Genomic DNA, 20,446 nt, shown 5'->3' with positions numbered 1-20,446 from the left:
AGAGCAATTGTGATGGTATTTGGGTGATCGTGGACCGTCTTTCTAAATCGGCTCATTTCATTCCGATTAAGAAAGATTGGAAGTTGGAAAAGCTTGCTGAAACATATGTGGCTCAGATCGTTAGGTATCATGGTGTGCCCTCGACCATAATCTCTGACCGAGACTCTCGTTTCACTTCGGGATTCTAGAAGAGCTTACATTCTGCTTTGGGTTCGAAGTTGAGTTTCAGTACAGCATATCATCCTCAGACTGATGGTCAGACTGAAAGGGTAAATCAGATCCTTGAAGATTTGTTGAGAGCTTGTGTTCTAGATTTTGGTGGAGATTGGGAGAAGCATTTGCCTCTATGTGAATTTGCTTACAACAACAGCTACCAGCAGAGTATTCAGATGGCTCCATTCGAAGCTCTATATGGCCGTGCCTGCAGATCACCTTTGTGCTGGGCTGAAGTTGGTGAGAAGCAATTGCTTGGACCAAAGTTGGTTCGAGAGTCGACTGAAAAAGTTGCATTGATTAAGGATCGTTTGAAGATCGCGCAGAGTCGACAGAAGAGTTATGCCGATCAGCGGAGGAGAGATTTAGAATTCGCTGAAGGCGATATGGTTTTTGTGAAGATTTCGCCGTTCAGGGCAGTAATGCGTTTTGGAAAGAAAGGGAAGTTGACTCCTCGTTTTATTGGACCCTACCGAATTGTGAAAAGGATTGGGGCAAGAGCTTATAAATTGAAGTTGCCTTCTAATTTGGAGCGGATGCATGATGTTTTTCATGTATCGATGCTTCGATTGTATCATCCCGACCCTTCACATGTTTTGGCCGAGGATGATGTCGAGCTTCAAGAAGATTGGTCTTTTTCTGAAGGACCTGTGAAGATTTTAGATCGAGAAGAGCGAGCTTTGCGAAATAAGACGATTTCGTTGGTCAAGGTTCTTTGGCGACATCATGGCGTTGAAGAAGCAACTTGGGAGCGCGAATCGGAAATCTTGAAGAAATATCCGCATTTGCTCGGAGGTATATTCCTTACTTCTCATTTATAATCTGTTGTATAATAATCGGTTGTTTTCGGTTTACCCTATGAGAGAGATCTAATTTCGAGGACGAAATTCCTCTAAGGGGGGTAGAGTGTAACAACCCTCAAAAAAAAAAAAAAAAAAAAACTCGGAATTCCGAGAATAATTCTCGGAACTCCGAGAACTACTGGAGAGATCTCGGAACTCCGAGAAAATAACCTCGGAATTCCGAGAAATCGGACAGTAGTTTTGGAATCCGGTTCTCGGAACTCCGAGAGCATTTCTCGGAACTCCGAGAAAATGTCTCGGAACTCCGAGAACGTCGCGGATTGAGAATCCGAGAGTTTCCAAACTCTCTATGAAGTGCCGATTTCCATCCTTTTTGGTAAGTTAACACCCAAACAAACCCTAAAAAGATTCATGACCATATATATACACTATCTTAACCTAATGTTCTTCATAAATCAAAACCCTAAAACCTAAGGAGAGTAAGAAAAGGAGAATTCAAGGAAAGGGAGAAGAAGGAAGGGCTTTCAACTCCAAGATCCATCAAGCTTCATTCAATCCTCTCAATTCAAGTAATCAATCACATCAATCAAACCAATCCATTCAAAGGCAAAGGCAAGATTTCGGATTATGTTTTGTAATCTACACTATAACTAGAGTTCTTGAAAATTTAGATAAAACCTCTTATGTTTTTGTTTCTCGATTCTTGAATCCAATTCATGGCTTTCATTGAAAACCCACAACCCTATGATGGAGATGATTTAAAGGCCATAGTTTCATATACCCTTGATACCATTTCCCTCGTACCCAAAAAGGGGCGAGAAGGTCAAAAGAACTACGTGAACTCCTCGTACAAAAACAGTGCGAAAGGTATCCTCGTACAAAAACAGTTCGAAGGTTATAAATCTACATGGGTATCATTGTGTATAGAAATTAATGGGGAAGGAAAGGGAAGAGCATAGTCTCTAAACGATTTTAGAACCTTAGATTCTAATGACTAGAGCAATAGTCTCTAATGAACAATCATATTTAACAAAGAGTCCTATTTTGCAAATTCAAAGGTGCTATCAGAAAAACCTCTATATTATTGCTTATTGTTGCACCAAATACCATGTCTTTCTTGATATGCTAAATTTCTTTGATATGCCTCTAATATGAGATGATTATATCTTTACATCTTCAATTGCCTAAGTTAAGTTTTATTACTCTGCATAACCGTTATTCTTGCATCCTGACCTTTAAAACTTTTCAACAGACTTTAATGGCGAAAATCCAGAAAACAAGCAAATCGATCAAAACGAAGGAGCATTTGCTGATGAGATGACCTAGGCAATGGGATGGGGAGAGATGGCATAGTTTAGGCAGTTATTTATTTCTTTTAGTTTTCTTTCCAAAGTCCTTTGGGGCATGGATATTTAATTTGGCAAATTTGTGGAGTTATTATTGAAAGTATTGGAATAAAATTCTCTTCCCTTATTTTTGTCTCTATTTCATTAAATAAATGATTTGTTTTTAACTAAGACTTCTGCTGTATGAAAGAATGAATGTGTTTTGTGCCTCTTTTATTTTTTTTGAGAGGCGTAGCAATCCGGATTTTTGGGGCTCGTTTGCTCTGTTTTATAAAGAGCTAGGCTCAGAATTGCCTCAAAATTTAGCCTGAGAATCCGGGTCGTTACAAACCCGACCCAACCCGATTTGCAATTTCCTCAACCCAACCCAACCCGATTTCTAATTCGGGTTGGGTTGGGTAAGGTTGACCCGATTTGATATGGTACCAATTGTTGACCACCTCAACTCAAGCCGGGTTGTTTTGGATTTTGAAAACCAATAGTGAGTCACCAATAATCAGTTTTTAACTCACAATCGGTTCTCAAAATCCAAACCAAACAGGGACTGACAATTAACAAAGGGAAATGTTATTCGCACTACTATATTTTGATGATCACACTCCTCACTTTATTAAAGTACGGTATGGCCCGCACCATAGGATTATCCAACCGTCTATTGTGGATTGTGGAGACTATTTCAATGTTGAAAAAGAAAAAAACACATATATAGAACTTCTTCAGATGGAACCCAAATTCGGGTTTCGGTCGGGCAACCCAACCCGACTCGACCCGATTTCCAATTCGGGTTATTTTTCCCAACCCAACCCAACCCGATTTGAGAAAAAGCTTAACCCGACCCAGCCCAAATTCGGGTTGAACCCAACCCGCGTGGGAACATCCAAGTAACAACGATGGTTTCAAATTATATATAGTGCTAATGTCCTCACTACCATATTTTATAATGGTACTACTCACCGTATTTTGATGATCGCACTCCTCACTTTATTAAAATGTACGATATGGCCCGTAGCATAGGATGATCCAAACCGTCCATTAGATGGGCTACTGCCTACATATGTTGTGCCCCAAAAATAATTTTCATAGGTTGATCCTAACCCTCCGATCTATAGAGGGTTATAGGTTGATCCAAACTGTCCATGTGATAGAATACAACATCAATCGGTTGTACCCGTAAAATCATTTCCATAGGTTGATCTTAGCCCTCCAATCGATAGAGGTTTCCATAATTGTTGTTCCTTTTCAGGTGTCCGGAATCTGTCAATATTTTGCAAGAGTATTATGAAGTAGTTCTTTCGTTATTGTCATATGTCTTTACCTTTTCTTGGTAGTTTTTTCCGTAATTGTCATAGACAGTTACCCGTGTCGGTACTTTTCGTATGTAGATTACGATTTCACCCTTAAATAATTTCTCATAGAGATAGATGTTAGATATCACTTAATGGTAAAAGAGCAATGCTGACGTATCTCAAATAAAAAGAAAAGAAATTTTTTTTCTTCAGCTATATTGTAGTAGATACCGTCTATTTCTCACAAACCTGACGAAACGGTCAGTTTTTCAAAATTCAAACCACCTTCAGATCTTGACTATCTCTCCATTACACAAAAACCGAAAGAGAGATCCAAATTCCTGTTGAAATTTCAACGTTATTGTCCCAACTTTTCCGTCACCATCTTGTTCTCACCGTCATTTTAATCTTTCTTTAATCCCCCTTTCTTAAGTCTCCCATCAATTTCTTAATTTTTATTTCCTCTTCTTACATCCGCATATCAATAGAATAGGTATTTGTTGCATCAGTGGAGCAGTTGTGAAATTTTGCTTACGCTTTTCAATCGTCCAAACAGAGCTGTTTTCTTCTTTCCAAATCACAAACATGTCGATCCTCGGAAACAACCAGATGGGCACTCCTTTTTTTCATGAATTGAAGAAACAGGCTTCATTTTTCTTCAAAGAGAAGATCAGAACGGCGCGATTGGCTCTCACTGATGTAACCCCTGCACAATTGTAAGTGGATCAGATGTGGGTTTGTTTTTTTTTGGTCAAAAATCATTCTCACATGTGCTTTTGATGGATTTTGATCTGGGTTTATTGTAGATTGACAGAAGAAGCAACAAATGGGAATCCATGGGGTCCCGACACGCGAACCATGGGTTTGATATCGCGGGCTGCTTTCGAAATTGATGATTATTGGAGAATTGTGGAGATCCTTCACAACAGGTTTCTGGGTTCTGATTTTTTTTTTGTTCATTTTTTTATTTTGGGTTCATGTATGGATTTCTCAACATATGGGTTCCTTTTCTTCACCACTGTTTGGAGGTTCAGGTTTTTGAGATTTGACAGAAAGAATTGGAGAGAGTCTTACAAGGCTTTAATTTTACTAGAGCACCTTCTAACCCATGGACCAGAGAGCGTTGCGGCAGAGTTTCACGGCGACAGGGATGTTATACGGGAGTTGGGGAGGTTTCAGTATATTGATGAAAGAGGGTCAGTAACCCAAGATTTTAGATTTTTTTTTTCTGGTTTTTGGTTCTGTATTAGAACTTGCGCCAGATTATCTACTGTCTTTCTTCTGGGCCCTGTTCGTTTGTAAGATTATGACAACTGATTGTGAGTGCCAAACAGATTATTGGACTCAAAATCACGTTTATGACCTGTTCGTTTCAGATTGTGACAAGTGATTGTGAGCCCAAAACCTATTCTCAGACTTAAAATGTATTTGGACTCAAAATTACGTTTATGGCCTGTTCGTTTCAGATTGTGACAACCGATTGTGAACCCAAAACCTATTATCAGACTCGAAATTACATTTATTTGAGTTCGATAATAGGTGTGGGGCTAACAATCGGCTGTCACAATCTCAAGTGAACAGGGCCTAAAATTTGAGTCCAATAATTGGTTTAGCACTCACAATCAGTTGTCTTAATCTTAAACGAACAGGGCCCTAGTATCTGTTATCTTTATAACTTTACTGATTAGTTGATATGAGAAACTCTGCAGATTCAATTGGGGCCTGAATATGAGAAAGAAATCAGAAAGGATATTACAGCTGCTTGAGAAAGGCGAGCTCCTTAAAGAAGAGCGAAACCGTGCTCGGAAGATCAGTCGTGGGATTGAAGGATTTGGGAGTTTCTGTCACCGATCATCATCTTCATCAGATGAAAATTTCAGAGAATCCGCTATTGCCTTTGGAAGATCTAATTCCCATTACACTGATTACACACAGCACGAGGACTCAGTTTCGTCCACGGAGGAAGGTTTGAGCGACGCGGATAAGATTTGTACTTTAGTTGCAGATTTGCAAACAGAAAATTTTAATCCTTCGGGCAGCTTAGATAATGGTCGGGCTCACAAGAAAACTGAAAATTTACGGCAACCTCTAAAAGAAAAAATGGGCGAACGGAGCTTACAGAACATCGCGAAGGTAAATATTGTTCCTACAAAGAAACTTGTATCAGAAGAGCGTAAAGAATGGGAATGCACACGAGAATCAAATCCATTTTTGGGTTCTCAGAAAGACGAGCCAAATTTCGATTTTCCGATAGAAGATCATCCATTTAGTGATCCTGAATTGACGACTGCTGCTCTGCTTTCTGTAAGCTAGATGAAATGTGTGTGTTTTTTGAGCTTACAGTTTGTGAGTCAGTGAAATAGAGGATATAGATATGGACATGATTGGGAGTTTAAGCTCCATGGTTTGGTACCTGTAGACATCGTATCTGCATGTTGTGTTTTTGTGTTAGAGATTGACTAAATGATGTTCATGAAAATGGAGTGGATAAGTTGATGATGTTTTCTATATGGGTTGCATTTACCTTTGTCTAAAAAGATAAAAGAATACCCTTATTTCATGGGTTAATCTTAGATGCATGGAATGGATTTGGGTTAGGCCAATGTTAGAAATGCATGGGCAAAAGAGGACTGATTAGCTAGATAACTGGCTGAGTTAAAATGACTTGGCATATCTATATCAGCATCTTTCTGCCATATTCAATGTTCTGCCAACCGCATATCAGAAAGTCTTGCAAGTGAAGGGGTAAATCACCCGTCTCTAAAGGACCAAATATCCTTCTCCTTGCTATATGGCGAGTGATTGTCTTATTCAGAGTTGCTTATTTTGTGTGTTTTCCACAGGTGGTCCATGACTATCAGAAATAGAATTTCAGGGTTTCAGAATTATGTTGTCTTGGTTTTCTTTCCTAGGTGGGATTCGATATGCAGGCAACCATTACTGAGTTGTCTATTTTCTGTAATTTCTGCATTCGGACACCTTGTTTCACCTCTTGTATCTCAGATTTCCATCTATTAGTGAAAGCTGTTACCTTAAAAAAAAAATGTTTGAATGTCCTTTTCTTTCTGATCTTTTACTGGGCAATCTTGCCCTTCCTGTAAATTTCATAGCTAAACACATCTGGTAAACAAGCAAGAAAATTCATTAAATTAAAAAAGATCAAAATATCTACTAAGTTACAAAGTGGTTAAGTACCCAAGCCAAATGATTTGGGCTCTAAAAAGGCAAAAAAATTCATTAAACTAAAAAACATCAAAATACCTACTAAGTTACAAAAGGGCTAAATACCAGGCAAATATGAGTTGGGCTCTTCAATCATACATTGGTGCAAGGCATACGAAGAAAGAGTATCCTTACAATGTATCTAATAACTCCATTTGTCACATGGCAATGTATCAGAAAACCAATGTATCAGATGGCAATGTATCAGAAAACCAAGCCATCACCGCCGACTTACCCAACTGCAATGCCAGTAAATGGTTACTGCGACGACCTCAAATCCATTAGAATCCACTGGGATGTGATCTTGAGACATGGATCCAGCTACAAGGTTCAAGTTCATCCATGACAATCATCATACACCCAACACGGTGCATCCAATGTTGACTCATCCGATCAATGAGTATAATAGATGGGAGGTCTTATGCTTAAAATTATTGCCAGTAAAAATCTCATAAAAATTGTTGAAGCTTTCCGTCGTATTATTCGGTCTACCATATAAATCTCTGGATCCCAGGCTCATGATCCCAATGGAATGGCCGGTACAAGAACATCATCATTGTGAAGATGTTTACTGCAAAGTAAATGATCCCCATTTGCACCCAGCTTCTATCCTCATCAATCATAGAATGGAGAGCCATGAAATAGAATGGTATGGTGTAATATCTGAACTCGATCAGGGGTGCAGGGATGAGAACTGCGGCACAAGCTAAGAAAAATAGCAAGACCCATATCTTCTTCTGAACTTTACCTGGAAGGAGAATAAAAGGAATTGTTTAGTTGGGAGTCAAAGCATACAAATAAACAAGGTTTGAAATTTCGATTTCGGTTTCGGTGTAAATCTTATAATTTCGGCCGAAATTTTTAAATTTTGGTCCCAGCCGAAATCCGAAACCGAAATTTAAAATCATGCAAATAAACATAAGATTTTTAGAAGTTCAACACTGACCTAAGATACAGAAAATGGATAGCCATGAATAAGCATAAAGCGGAACCAGAAGGTACTTCATTGACCAGTGAGCTTTGATGACTTTCCGCCAAATATAAAAGGGATAATGCCGGTTATCCGCAAGAAGATAGGGATGGACTATACTGCATTGAACAAAAAAAATGTGAATAAACAAAATGAGCGAGAAAAAAAACCAACTTGGAATACACATAACAAGTGTTGGATCAGGTCACATGTTATGCAAAAGCTTTGGAAACGAATGGTTTAATTGCTCGAAGTCATATCAGCCATAAGCATTACAAGAATGATCAAAATTCAATGTGTGACATAGGGGTCTAGAGAATAAGTTTGTGAGCTACTACAGTCTACACACACAAAGCATTAGGAATGCATCTTTCCAATTTATTTAAAGTGCAAACAGATGGTAGCTTCTACCACACAACAGAAATGGACAAAAGAGAATACTAATAGACACCAAGGTAGTCAATATATATATATATATATGAGGAAAGGATTCTTGCGCACGAGTGCAGAAACAGGGTGGGGGCCCACATTTTTGGGGGCTCCAAAGCATTCACCTGGAAGGCCCTTCCATGGATAGGGTGTGGCCCAAAAATCAGCCTCATTGGATCATCCTATCCTGCCATTTGTCGAGGGGAAAAATGGGCAGAAACATGGACAAACAGTGTCTGTCCATTCCCCACCCAACCCACACACACCTTTGATTGGGTTAGAACGATCCAATTGGGCTGATTTTTGGGCCACACCTATCCATGGAAGGGCCTGCCAAATGAATGGTTTTGATCCCCCAAAAATGTGGGCCCCCACCCTGTTTCTGCACTCGTGTGCAGGTAACTTACCTACACACTTGTGCAGGAACATCTCTCTCTCTCTCTCTCTCTCTCTCTCTCTCTATATATATATATATATATATATATATATATATATATATATATATACCTTTATATACCTTTGATTGGGTTAGGATGGTCCAATTGGGCTGATTTTTGGGCCACACCTATCCATGGAAGGGCCTTCCAAATGAATGGTTTTGATCCCCCCAAAAATGTGTGCCCCCACCCTGTTTCTGCACTCGTGTGCAGGAACATCTCTCTCTCTCTCTCTCTCTCTATATATATATATATATATAACAAGGGTGGAGCCACATTGTTGGGGTGATCCTAAGCATTCATTTGAAAGGCCCCATCATGGATGGGTTGTGTACCAAAAATGAGCTCCATTGGATCATCATTGGGTGTCTATTTGTGGGGGGTGAAAATGGACAGATACTGTTCATCCACTAATCTGCCCATTTTTTCACCCCACAAATGGACACCCTATGATGATCCAATGGAGCTGATTTTTTGTGGACATCCCATCCATGAAAGGGCCTACCAAATGAATGCTTTGGACCCCCCCAACAATGTGGGCCCACCATTGTTTTTGCACTCAAGCGTAGATAAGCTTATCTGCGATCGAGCGTAGAAACCCTTTACTCATATATATATATATATATATATATAGGAACTCACAAACCATAGGGGGGCCCACATTTTGGGCGTGATCCTAAGCATTCATTTGGAAGGTCCCATCATGGATGCGGTGTGTACAAAAATCAGCTCCATTCGATCATCTTAGGGTGTCCATTTGTGGACGGAAAAATGGACAAATATTGTTTGTCCACAAATCTGCCCATTTTTTATCCTATAGGGCTGATTTTTGGTACACACCCTATCCATGGAAGGGCCTTCCAAAATAATGCTTTGGATCCCCCAAAAAATGTGGGGCCACATACGGTTTGTGAGCTCTGCTCAGATAAGCTTATCTGAGCAGCTGCTCACAAACCATTTCCTCATATATATATACTAGTAAAAAACCCCGTGTGATGCACGGGCAGAGAAAGAACTGTACGGACCACATCATAGGTTGATCCAAACCGTCCATGTGATGGAACACAACATCAATAGGTTGTGCCCGTAAAATCATTTCCATAGGCTGATCCTAGCCCTCCAATCTATAGAGGTTTCCATAATATGTTGTTCCTCTTAAATCGGATGGTTAAGATTGCCCTATAGATTTTTTTTAATAAAAAAGCATAAAGGAGGGGAACACAACATAAATAGGTTGTGCCCGTAAAATAATTTTCATAGGCTGATCCTAGCCCTCCAATCTATAGAGGTTTCCATAATTGTTGTTCCTCTTAAGGTGCCCAGAATTCGTCAATATTTTTATAGGTTTCCCGCATTCATAATATCAAACTTTCCGTAATTTGACCCGCACATAGTGAATAAGGAAAAGTAGTTCCCGATTTCCAACCCGACTGGGTTCAACCCGACCCAACCCGATTTGCAGTTTCCTCAACCCGACCCAACCTGATTTCCAATTCGGGTTGGGTTGGTTTGGGTTGACCCGATCTGATATGGTACCAATTGTTGACCACCTCAACTCAAGCCGGGTTGTTTTGGATTTTGAGAACCAATAGTGAGTAACCAATAATCAGTTTTTAACTCACAATCGGTTCTCAAAAGCCAAACCAAACAGGGACTAACAATTAACAAAGGGAAATGTTATCCGCACTACTATATTTTGATGATCACACTCCTCACTTTATTAAAGTACGGTATGGCCCGCACCATAGGATTATCCAAACCATCCATTGGGGACTGTGGAGACTATTTCAGTGTTGAAAAAGAAAAACACACATACAGAACTTCTTCAGATGGAACCCAAATTCGGATTTCGGGTCGGGTCGGGTTGCCCGACAGGCCAACTCGACCCGACCTGATTTCCAGTTCGGGTTGATTTTTCCCAACCCAACACAACCCGATTTGCGAAAAAGCTTAACCTAACCCAACCCAAATTCGGGCTGAACCCGACTCACGTGGGAACATCCAAGTAACAACGATGGTTTCAAATTATATATAGTGCTAATGTCCTCACTACCATATTTTATAATGGCACTACTCACCGTATTTTGATGATCGCACTCCTCACATTATTAAAATGTATGGTATGGCCCGAACCATAGGATGATCCAAACCGTCCATTAGATGGGCCACTGCCTACATAGGTTGTGGCCCAAAAATAATTTTCATAGGTTGATCCGAACCCTCCGATCTATAGCAGGTTATATGTAGATCCAAACCGTCCATGTGATGGAACACAACATCAATCGGTTGTGCCCGTAAAATCATTTCCATAGGTTGATCCTAGCCTTCCAATCGATAGAGGTTTCCATAATTGTTGTTCCTCTTCAGGTGCCCGGAATCCGTCAATATTTTGCAAGTGTCCTGCATGAGTAATATAAAGTAGTTCTTTCGTCATTGTCATATGTATTTACCTCTTCTTGGTGGTTTTTTTTCGTAATTGTCATAGACAGGTACCCGGGTCGGTAATCGTATGTAGAATACGATTTTACCCTCAAATAATATCTCATAGATATAGATGTTAGATATCAGGAAAGGGGTTAATGGTAAAAGTGTAATGCTGATGTGTAAATCTCACATAAAAGAAAAGAAATTCCTTTTCTCTCTCTCTCTCTCTCTCTCTCTCTCTATATATATATATATATATAGAGAGAGAGAGAGAGAGAGAGAATATATATATATATATATATATAGAGAGAGAGAGAGAGAGAGAATGGAGTTCCGAAGGTGTCACCTCATATAGCTTATATGAGGTGGCGCTCACAAAACATAAGGGGCCCACATTTTTTGGGTGATCCAAACCACTCATTTGAAAGGGGATATGGTGCCTACAAAAAATCAGGTCCATAGGATCATCCTAACCCTTCCATTTATGGAGGTTAAAAATGGGCAGATTTATGGAGGTTTATACCCATCCATTTCAGCCTCCACAAATGGAAGGGTTAGGATGATGCTATGAAGTTGATTTTTTGGGCACACCCTATCTATGTGAGGGCCTATCAAATGAATGCTTTGGATCATCCAAACAAAGTGGGCCCCTTATGTTTTTAAGCGCCACCTCATATAAGCTATATGAGGTGACACCTTAGGAACTCTATTCTCATATATATATATATATATATATATATATATATATATATATATATATATATATATATATATATGAGAAAAGAGTAGGTACTCCCTGGAGTAGATAACTTATCTACTCCCTAGCTTAAAATAACAGTTGGGTCCACATTGTTTGGGTGATCCAAAGCATTCATTTGATGGGCCCTCACATAGATAGGGCGTGCCCAAAAAATCAACTCAATAAAAATCAACTCAATAGGATCATCCTAACCCTCAGAACTTATGGAATTCCAAGTTAATAGGTCTGAGCGGTGGTGGTCTCGTCGTCCGACGAGGTTGCTAAATAGAACATAGGTTCTGGATCTCCTTCCTCACTGGTAGGACTCCCCATCGGGGGTGCAGAAGGGGGTAGCAGCGTCCGCATAAATACCTCAAAGGAGGGATCATACGTCGTCGGACTTGGGCTCCGGTGGGTGTTAACCGCCTGAGAGCGGTTGGTAGCGTATGGTAGTGCATCTCCCTCTTGGGTTGTTTCCTCTCTGTTGGTGACTCTAGAATCTGCCATTTCTCTTCCTTCTCCTGCCTCTTCTCCTTCATTCTCCCCTTCTTCCTCCCTTCTTTCGTCTTCGTCGGTGGAATCTCTTTCTGAGTCAGAGTGTGAATCTTCTACCGTGTACACTTGCGGTTCATCGTTCTCCGTTTCGGTATCTGTCTCGTATGCCTGTTCGCCCTCTTCCTCTTCTTCTGTTTCTTCCTCTGATGTAGACGGCGTGAGGGGTCTGCACATTGTGTAGTTCGAAAGTTAGGGATTTTTGCAAGTTGGCAGAATGGAGGAGTACACAAAGAATATGCGCTCTAGTGGGTCGGAGTCGAACAGGCCTCCTGTTCAATCAGCTCTTCGATATCGCCACTATATCGACTGGAAGTCCTCAGATGTCCGGTGGCAGATTAAAAAAAGCAGACGAGAGGAGAGGCTTCTCAGAGTGCGGGAAAAAAGAAAAGCAAATAACATGGGTGACTGGCGATGCACTAAGTGTAAATTTGTAAACTTCAGAAGAAGGCCCGAATGTCTCAAATGTAAGAAGGTGTGGTCGGGTTTTGATTTCAACTTCCCAGTTGGTTTCCAACGACCAGTTCCGCCTAGCTCATCCAGAAAAGTTGCGACGCAGACCTTCCGGACTTCGGAGCCAAAGCGCTTGGGGGGGACCCCCTGTAGGAGACTGTCAAAGTTAGTAGGGTCGCCGCCGGCTGTGGAGGTGGATGGAGTCGGAATGGAGCAGCTTGAAAAGGTGGCCAAGTGCCCGGAGGAAATTTGGGCTGAATCTATCGAGCTGAGGTCTAGATTTGATTTACAAAGGACTTTTTGGGGTAAAATTAAACCTGACGCTCTACCGGATTTATCGGTGTTAAGAAAATGGTTAGGGGAAGTATCGAGAACTTCAGCTGATTTTGAGATTTTTCCGATAGCCCCTGGGGAGTTTGCTATAACCTCCTCTCCGGACGCCTCCTTCGTCGATTGCAGACTTAGATGGATTGACGCTAAGGATAGCCCTTTTGAAGAGGTTCGAGATTGGAAGGATAAGTTCTCCGGGAACTTCTCGTCTGACTGGTGGTCGGTTGTTGGGGTCCCTACTCATGCATGGATGGTGGAAAACTTTAGAAAAATTGGTTGTCGCATTGGAAGGGTCTTAGCCACAGATGAATCCTGTGTTGAAGGTGCTGGATATGAGTCAGCGAACATTCTTCTTATGACTTCTTCATTATCTCCTGAGTTTGTGAAACTCCCGATTTATATTGATGAGGTTGTGTATTGGGTGACGGCGTCCCGAAGTTCTAAATGTCCCGATGTTCTCACCGCCCGTCAATCAGCAAATCTCAAGCTGTCCTGGGCTGCCTCTCCATGGAATTCCGACAATGTTCGATCGGAGAAGACGACGGTGCAAGATAGCAGGAATACGGCAGAGGGACTATTGGACGTGTCTTCTTATTCTCACCTACCCTCTTACGTGTCTCATGCAGATAGTGTTGGCGTGTTCAGCTCAGAGAAGGTGGCGGGTGTAAGGCACGTCGCGTCTGGTATGACGTGCCAGGGAGACGTGGCGAAGGGGAGCAGTTTGCCCAGCCGGTGGAACGTCTTTTTGTCTGGACCAAATTCCCAAGTTCATCTCTCCCCTTTAATTCAAATAAAGCCCTCCTACCCATTGGATCGGGGTCTTAAGCCGCGGTGGGCCCCTCCTATTCTGAATAAAGCAGTGGGCCTAGGTGCTAAAGAGAATATTGGGCTTTCTCCTTTTAACTCTGGCTTTCGGATTGTGGGCCAGATTGATGGGCTTTCTCCTTTTAACTCTGGCGTTCAGATTGTGGGCCAGATTGATGGGTGTTCTGCTCATGACCCAAGCCCATTTTCTCCTCTTATTCAGTTCTCGAATGTTGTCGAGTCCCTTCAGCTTTCGAAGTCCCGTAAGTTTTTTCCTGACTCTGATAGGGTGGACGGAAAATCTAGTCTGGTGGTAAACTTAGATGAGGTGTTTTCTGAAATGAATTATGAAGAGAATCTTTTGGGAGGGCAAACAGAGGGTTCCAGGAACCGTCAGGATGGCTGTTTGGCAATCGATGAGGCGGTTTTCTCTCACACTACCCCCGGAAATACTGTGTCAATCCTTCCACACCCTGGTGCGGCTAAAAGGGCCTGGGTCAATGTTTCAGGAGAAGGTTCTAGCACAAAGGGGGTGGAGTCCTGTGCGTATGGTATAGTTGATATCCGATCTAATCAGCAGATGCAGGGTCCCCCTCAAGCTACTAAGGGGCAGCCTCCGTTGGCGGCTGATTCTAGTCTGGATTGTATGGATCCTTGTGACGACCTTGTGGAAGATAGCCTAGCGCTAGTATTAAGGGTGGAAGAAGATATTCGTCCTATATCCTGGGTCGATCCTAAATCAGAGATTCTAGAGATTTTTGTGAATCACATCATATCTACCAGCAGAGTATTGGGATTGACATATTCCGGACCAGAAGATCAACTTCGTGCTATGTTTAAAGTGGCGGAGCTTCGAGAATTGGACCATCGATCTCTCTCGGATCCGTCAAGTATTGAAGGAGTACGGAAGATGTTACGGGAATTATCCAAGCTAAAATCCGATGTCTCCTACGTTAAAGCTCCAGATGTGTCGAAAGCGACTCGTAATCCGCGGATCAGGAGTAGAAATTGCTCCAGGGGAAGTGCTCAGCGATCGCCCAGTTGTAAATGAAGATTCTCTCTTGGAATGTTAACGGATTGGGGTCTTTGGAAAAAAAAGCACAGGTCAAGGAAATAGTTAAAAAGAACAAACCAGATTTAGTTTGTATTCAAGAAACAAAAATGGGGGAAGTCAGCAGTGCTCTGATCATGAGTTTAGGTGGAAATTCCGATTGGGAGTGGATTTTTTTGGCATCCGAAGGTGCTGCCGGAGGTATTTTGGTCATGTGGGATCAATCAAAATGGGAGATCCAGGATTCTTGGGTAGGCCAGTTTTCCGTCTCACTAGTTCTGAGACAGCTGGGTAATAAAGAAGTGGTTACCTTCTCGGGCGTTTATGGTCCAACAGAGGGGTCGGCCAAGAGACAGTTGTGGGAGGAACTCACCCTGGTTAGGAGTAAATGGGGGCACCCGTGGTGTCTAGGGGGAGATTTCAATGAAATTAGAAGAGTCGAAGAAAGGCTGGGGTGTCGCAGATCATCCCAAAATATGTCTGAGTTCTCGGATTTTATTGCTGATAATGAACTGATTGATATCCCTCTTATGGGGGCTAAATTCACTTGGTCCAGGAGCTCCAGCAAGAGTCGCCTAGATCGATTTTTGTTTTGCTCTGGATGGCTTTCATTGTTCCCGGAGGTGTGTCAGAAAGCGATTGTGCATTCTGTTTCTGACCATTGCCCTCTGTTGTTGGATCCAAGATTAGAGTCCTGGGGTCCGGTTCCCTTCAGATTTGAGCTAGCCTGGTTAGAAATCCCTAACATGGTAGAGAGATTGGGGGGGTGGTGGGAATCATACAACGTGGAAGGCGCCTCAGATTGGATTATAGGAGCGAAACTCCGTCATGTTAAAAAACAACTTAAAGAGTGGAATTCTCTCCGTCTAGAGGCTCTTCAGGAGCGCAATATTTGGCTCTCAGCACGCATCCGAGAAATATCTATGGCTGATGAGGAAAGTCATGCTACAGAAGATGACTTGTCGGAACTGGGTAAACTAAAAGAGGAACATAAAGGCTGCATACTTCAGGCAGAGATCTCATGGAGGCAGAGGTCCCGCGTTCTTTGGTTAAAGGAAGGTGATAAAAATACGGCCTATTTTCATAATATGGCCAGTGCCAGGCGTCGAAACAATAGAATCGAGGTATTAGAAGTGGATGGATCCCTATCTTATAGCAAAGAGAAGATTACATTGGAAATCCTAGATTTCTATAAGCAATTATATTCTGCAGATGATATAGTGCGGCCGAGGCTCGACGAGGCGGTTTTCAATTCTCTTGATGATGTTAGTTCTATGGGGATGGAAAGCCCGTTCTCAAAGGAGGAGGTGGAGAAGGGGGTTTTCTCGATATGCCGTGATAAAGCTCCGGGGCCAGATGGATTCTGTCTCGCTTTCTTTCAGTCCTGCTGGGAGTATGTGAAGGGCGACATAATGGCTTTTTTTCGAGCTTTCCACGCAGGCATGGTGCTGGATCGCGGCACAGGTGCAACGTTTATTGCTCTAATCCCAGAAACCAAAGGAGCAGTGAGAGTGTCGGAGTTTCGTCCTATTAGCTTGGTTGGATGTCTGTATAAGCTCTTGTCGAAAGTTCTGTCGGAACGGTTAAAGAGGGTTCTTCCTTCTCTCATTTCAGAGAATCAATGTGCTTTTGTAGCCCAGAGACAAATATTAGATTGTGCACTAGTGGCCAACGAAATGGTGGATTGGATGGCACGATCGGGTGAGCAAGGAGTAATTTGTAAGCTGGATATGGAAAAAGCATATGACAGGGTCGATTGGCAGTGTTTAGACTATCTTCTTCAAAGAATGGGCTTCGGTGAGAAGTGGAGAGGGTGGATCCGAAGTTGTTTATCTTCAGCATATTTTTCCGTCCTCATTAATGGCTCTGCTAAAGGATTCTTCAAATCGTCCCGAGGCTTGCGTCAAGGGGATCCTTTATCTCCCTTTCTCTTCGTTATTGTTGCGGAAGCCCTTAGCGTGTTATTAAAGAAAGGACAAGTGGAGGGGCTGATTTCCGGGGTTAAATGTGGTGTCAATGGAGTCGAAGTTTCGCATTTGCAGTTTGCGGATGATACTCTCCTTTTTAGCTCTCCCTTGCCCTTAAAGATTCTTAATCTTAAGGCTATTCTTAGGTGCTTTGAATTAGTGACTGGGCTCCGATCGAATTTCTCTAAATCCAGACTTTATGCGGTGCATCTAAGCGAGGAAGGGGCCTCTCGACTCGCCAGTATTATGGGGTGCTCGTTGGATAGTCTGCCGGCATCTTATCTGGGCTTGCCTTTAGGTATAGGGAGACCTCCTAAAGAGGCTTGGGTTCCTATTGTGGAACGTATCGAACGCCGTCTTGATACTTGGAAAAGGAAATTGGTATCTAAAGGAGGGAGATTAACTTTGATCAAGGCCGTTTTGGCCAACATTCCCATCTATCAGTTATCCTTATGTAAATGCCCTGTGTCTGTGATCAAGCGTATAGAACAAATTCAGCGCAGATTTCTGTGGGGGGGATCTGATAAGAAGCGGGTTCTGGCCTTAGTGAGATGGGAAGAGGTGTGTAAGTCAACCAAAGGCGGAGGCCTCGGAATTAGAAGGATAAAACAGGTAAATCAAGCACTGATGGGAAAATGGTTGTGGCGGTTTGGCGAAGAAAAAAATAGATTGTGGGTCAACGTCATCTCAGGGAAATATGGGGCTGATTCAGGGGAGTGGGTATCTCTCAACAGTTTCAACAAACCTGGAGTGACACTATGGCGTGATATCAGATGCATTATCCCTCAATTTGATCTCGGAATTAGATTCCGTGTGTATTCCGGTGACAGAATTTCTTTTTGGCTCTCAAAATGGTGCTCGAGCTCCCCATTAAAAGATTTATTCCCGGACCTTTTCTTAGTCGCGGCGGATAAGTCAGCTTTAGTGAAAGTGTGCTATGAGCGCTCTGTGAGTAAAGTTACCTGGAGCCCACTCTTTCGTCGGAACTTCTTTGATCGTGAGATGCCATCGGTGATAAGCTTATTTCAGTTGCTGGAGCAGAATTATATTAGTTCATCAGGGGATGACAGAAGATTGTGGAGATTTACCTCGTCAGGAGGGTTCTCGGTCAACTCTTTCTATCACAGTTTGGTGCCGTCTGAGGTTAATGCTCTGGAAGCAAAGGTGTGGCACATCAAGGCTCCACCACGAGTATGTCTATTTGCCTGGTCTGCGTTAAAAAATCGGATCCAAACGGTGGATTTTCTGCGGAAGCGTCATATGTTAATAATTGACCATTGCGCTCTGTGTATTGCGTCTGGGGAATCGGTAGACCACATTTTCATTCACTGTCGAGTAGCTCGGGAAGTATGGGGGAAAATTTTGGACAGATTTGGAATACATTGGGTCTTTCCATCCTCTCTGCAAGACTTATTTGAAGGCTGGTATTGTTCACCTTGGGGTAAAAAAGGCAAGCGCCTGTGGAGGCTCTCTCTGTTGGCTTTTCTATGGGTCATCTGGGTCGAACGGAACTCTCGCCTGTTTGAGGGAAAGGCTAAATCTGCCCACTTCTTATTTATTAAGGTCATTGCCCTCTCTATATCTTGGGCGCGAGCCCTCCCTTTATTTCGCTTCATTTCGGCGTTTGATCTGTGGGAAGGATGGAGAGTTGTTTGTAACAGTCATGAAAATGTGCCGGTTCCGCAACAGATATGGTGCTCTCCTCCTGCAGGTAACCTCAAATTAAACTTTGATGGTTCAAGTTTAGGCAACCCTGGGTTGGCAGGAATCGGAGGAGTCTTGAGAGATTGTCATGGTGCGGTACTCAAGGCTTTTTCGGGTCCAATTGGCATAGCAGACTCGAATGAAGCGGAGGTAAAAGCAGCGCATCGAGGCATCCTGATCCTGAGTGAGGCCAGGGGCCACTCAGTAAGGTGTATTGTGGAGGGCGACTCTTTGAACGTTATAAGATGGCTGAGGGGCCCAAGAGGCCCTCCGTGGCGATTTCTTCACTTATTTGACGAGATGAAAGACGTATTACAAGGCATGCAGGTCTCTTTTCAGCATGTGAGGAGAAGTGCCAATGCTGTAGCTGATAAGTTGGCAAAGGAGGGAGTATCGAAGCAGGATTTAGATCTTTTCGACTTTCTTCCTCCTTAATCCTATTTGTATTTCCCGGGTCAGGTTCTGTCCCTAGGGAGTTTTATTTTCCTCATGTATGTTTTTGGGGGACCCCCTCAGTCTTCTATTAATATATCTTCGCCAATATTCAAAAAAAAAAAGGATCATCCTAACCCTATGAACTGTGGAGGCAAAAATGGATGTGTATAAACCTACACAAATCTGTCCATTTTTTGCCTCAGTTCATAGGGTTAGGATGATCCTATCGAGCTGATTTTTTGGGCATGCCCTATCTATGTGAGGGCCCATCAAATGAATGCTTTGTATCACCCAATCAATGTGACCCCAACTATTATTTTAAGCTAGGGAGTAGATAAGTTATCTACTCCAAGGAGTACCTACTCTTTTCTCATATATATATATATATATATATATATATATATATATATATATATATATATATATATATATATATATTTTTTTTTTTTTTCCTGAGGTATCGCTCAGCCTGAGCAGCCCTCTAAATACAACATCTCCCATGTTGTTTGAGTCATCCAATCCATTCATTCTATAGGACGTAACATAGGTAGGGTGTCTCTAAGAAATCATCTCCATAGGATCATGGTAGCTGTTGATTTGTTGAATTTTAGAATGGATGGCTAGAAAGTGGGCTTCCATAGATCGAATGGTTAAGATGATTGTATGGAGATGGTTTGTTAGGAACACCCTATCTATGTGAGGTTCTATGGAATGAATGGGTAGGATGAGTCAAACAACATGGAGATGGTGTGTTTATAGTGGCTTGCTTAGAGCTATCAGGTCCATAGGATCATCCTAACCCATCCAAAAGTGGAGCGGAAAATCCCACACGTTTTGAGGTGATCCAAAGTATTCATTTGGAAGGACTTTACATAGATAGGGTGTGTACCAAAAATCAGGTCCATAGGATCATCCTCACCCATCCAAAAGTGGAGCGGAAAATGGACAGACACTGTTTGTCGACAAATCTGCTCATTTTTGCCCTCCACTTTTGGAGGGGTTAGGATGATCCAATGGACTTGATTTTCGGTACACGCCCTATCTATGATGGGGCCTTGCAAATGAATGGTTTGGATCACCACAAAAAAGTAAGACCCATGTGTTTGGGCATTCAAGCTCATATGAGCTCAAGCTCACGAACAGTTTTCCATATATATATATATATATATATATATATATGAGGAAAGTGTTTCTAGTCGGTCGGCTAGAGAACCTTCTCTAGTCCGCTGACCAAAAAACACAGTGGGCCCACATTATTTGGAAAATCCAAAACATTCATTT

General features: G+C 42.1%; 2 protein-coding genes across 2 annotated transcripts in view; one reads left to right on the top strand and one right to left on the bottom strand.

Moving 5' to 3' along the window:
• Positions 1–3,891: 3,891 nt before the first annotated feature.
• Positions 3,892–6,260, top strand: LOC143880172 (ENTH/VHS family protein). Its single transcript, XM_077382961.1, has 4 exons — positions 3,892–4,364; positions 4,455–4,577; positions 4,683–4,844; positions 5,358–6,260. Exons 1-4 carry the CDS (start codon positions 4,234–4,236, stop codon positions 5,959–5,961), a joined length of 1,020 nt encoding a protein of 339 aa, XP_077239076.1. The 5' UTR covers positions 3,892–4,233; the 3' UTR covers positions 5,962–6,260.
• A 512-nt stretch (positions 6,261–6,772) lies between these two features.
• Positions 6,773–20,446, bottom strand: part of LOC143880171 (dol-P-Glc:Glc(2)Man(9)GlcNAc(2)-PP-Dol alpha-1,2-glucosyltransferase-like) — a 35,444-nt gene continuing 21,770 nt past the window's right edge. The window contains exons 7-8 of the mRNA XM_077382960.1: positions 7,817–7,959; positions 6,773–7,618 (exon numbers count right to left, since the gene is read on the bottom strand). Of these exons, the coding sequence (XP_077239075.1) occupies positions 7,359–7,618; positions 7,817–7,959 (403 nt within the window). The 3' untranslated portion in view covers positions 6,773–7,358. The remainder of the gene's footprint in view (positions 7,619–7,816; positions 7,960–20,446) is intronic.

The sequence above is a fragment of the Tasmannia lanceolata genome, unplaced genomic scaffold (assembly GCF_043159265.1).
Source record: "Tasmannia lanceolata isolate RefF3 unplaced genomic scaffold, GAP_Taslan_0.1 ptg000006l, whole genome shotgun sequence".
Lineage (NCBI taxonomy): Eukaryota > Viridiplantae > Streptophyta > Magnoliopsida > Canellales > Winteraceae > Tasmannia > Tasmannia lanceolata.
This window is presented reverse-complemented; position numbering and strand designations above follow the sequence as displayed.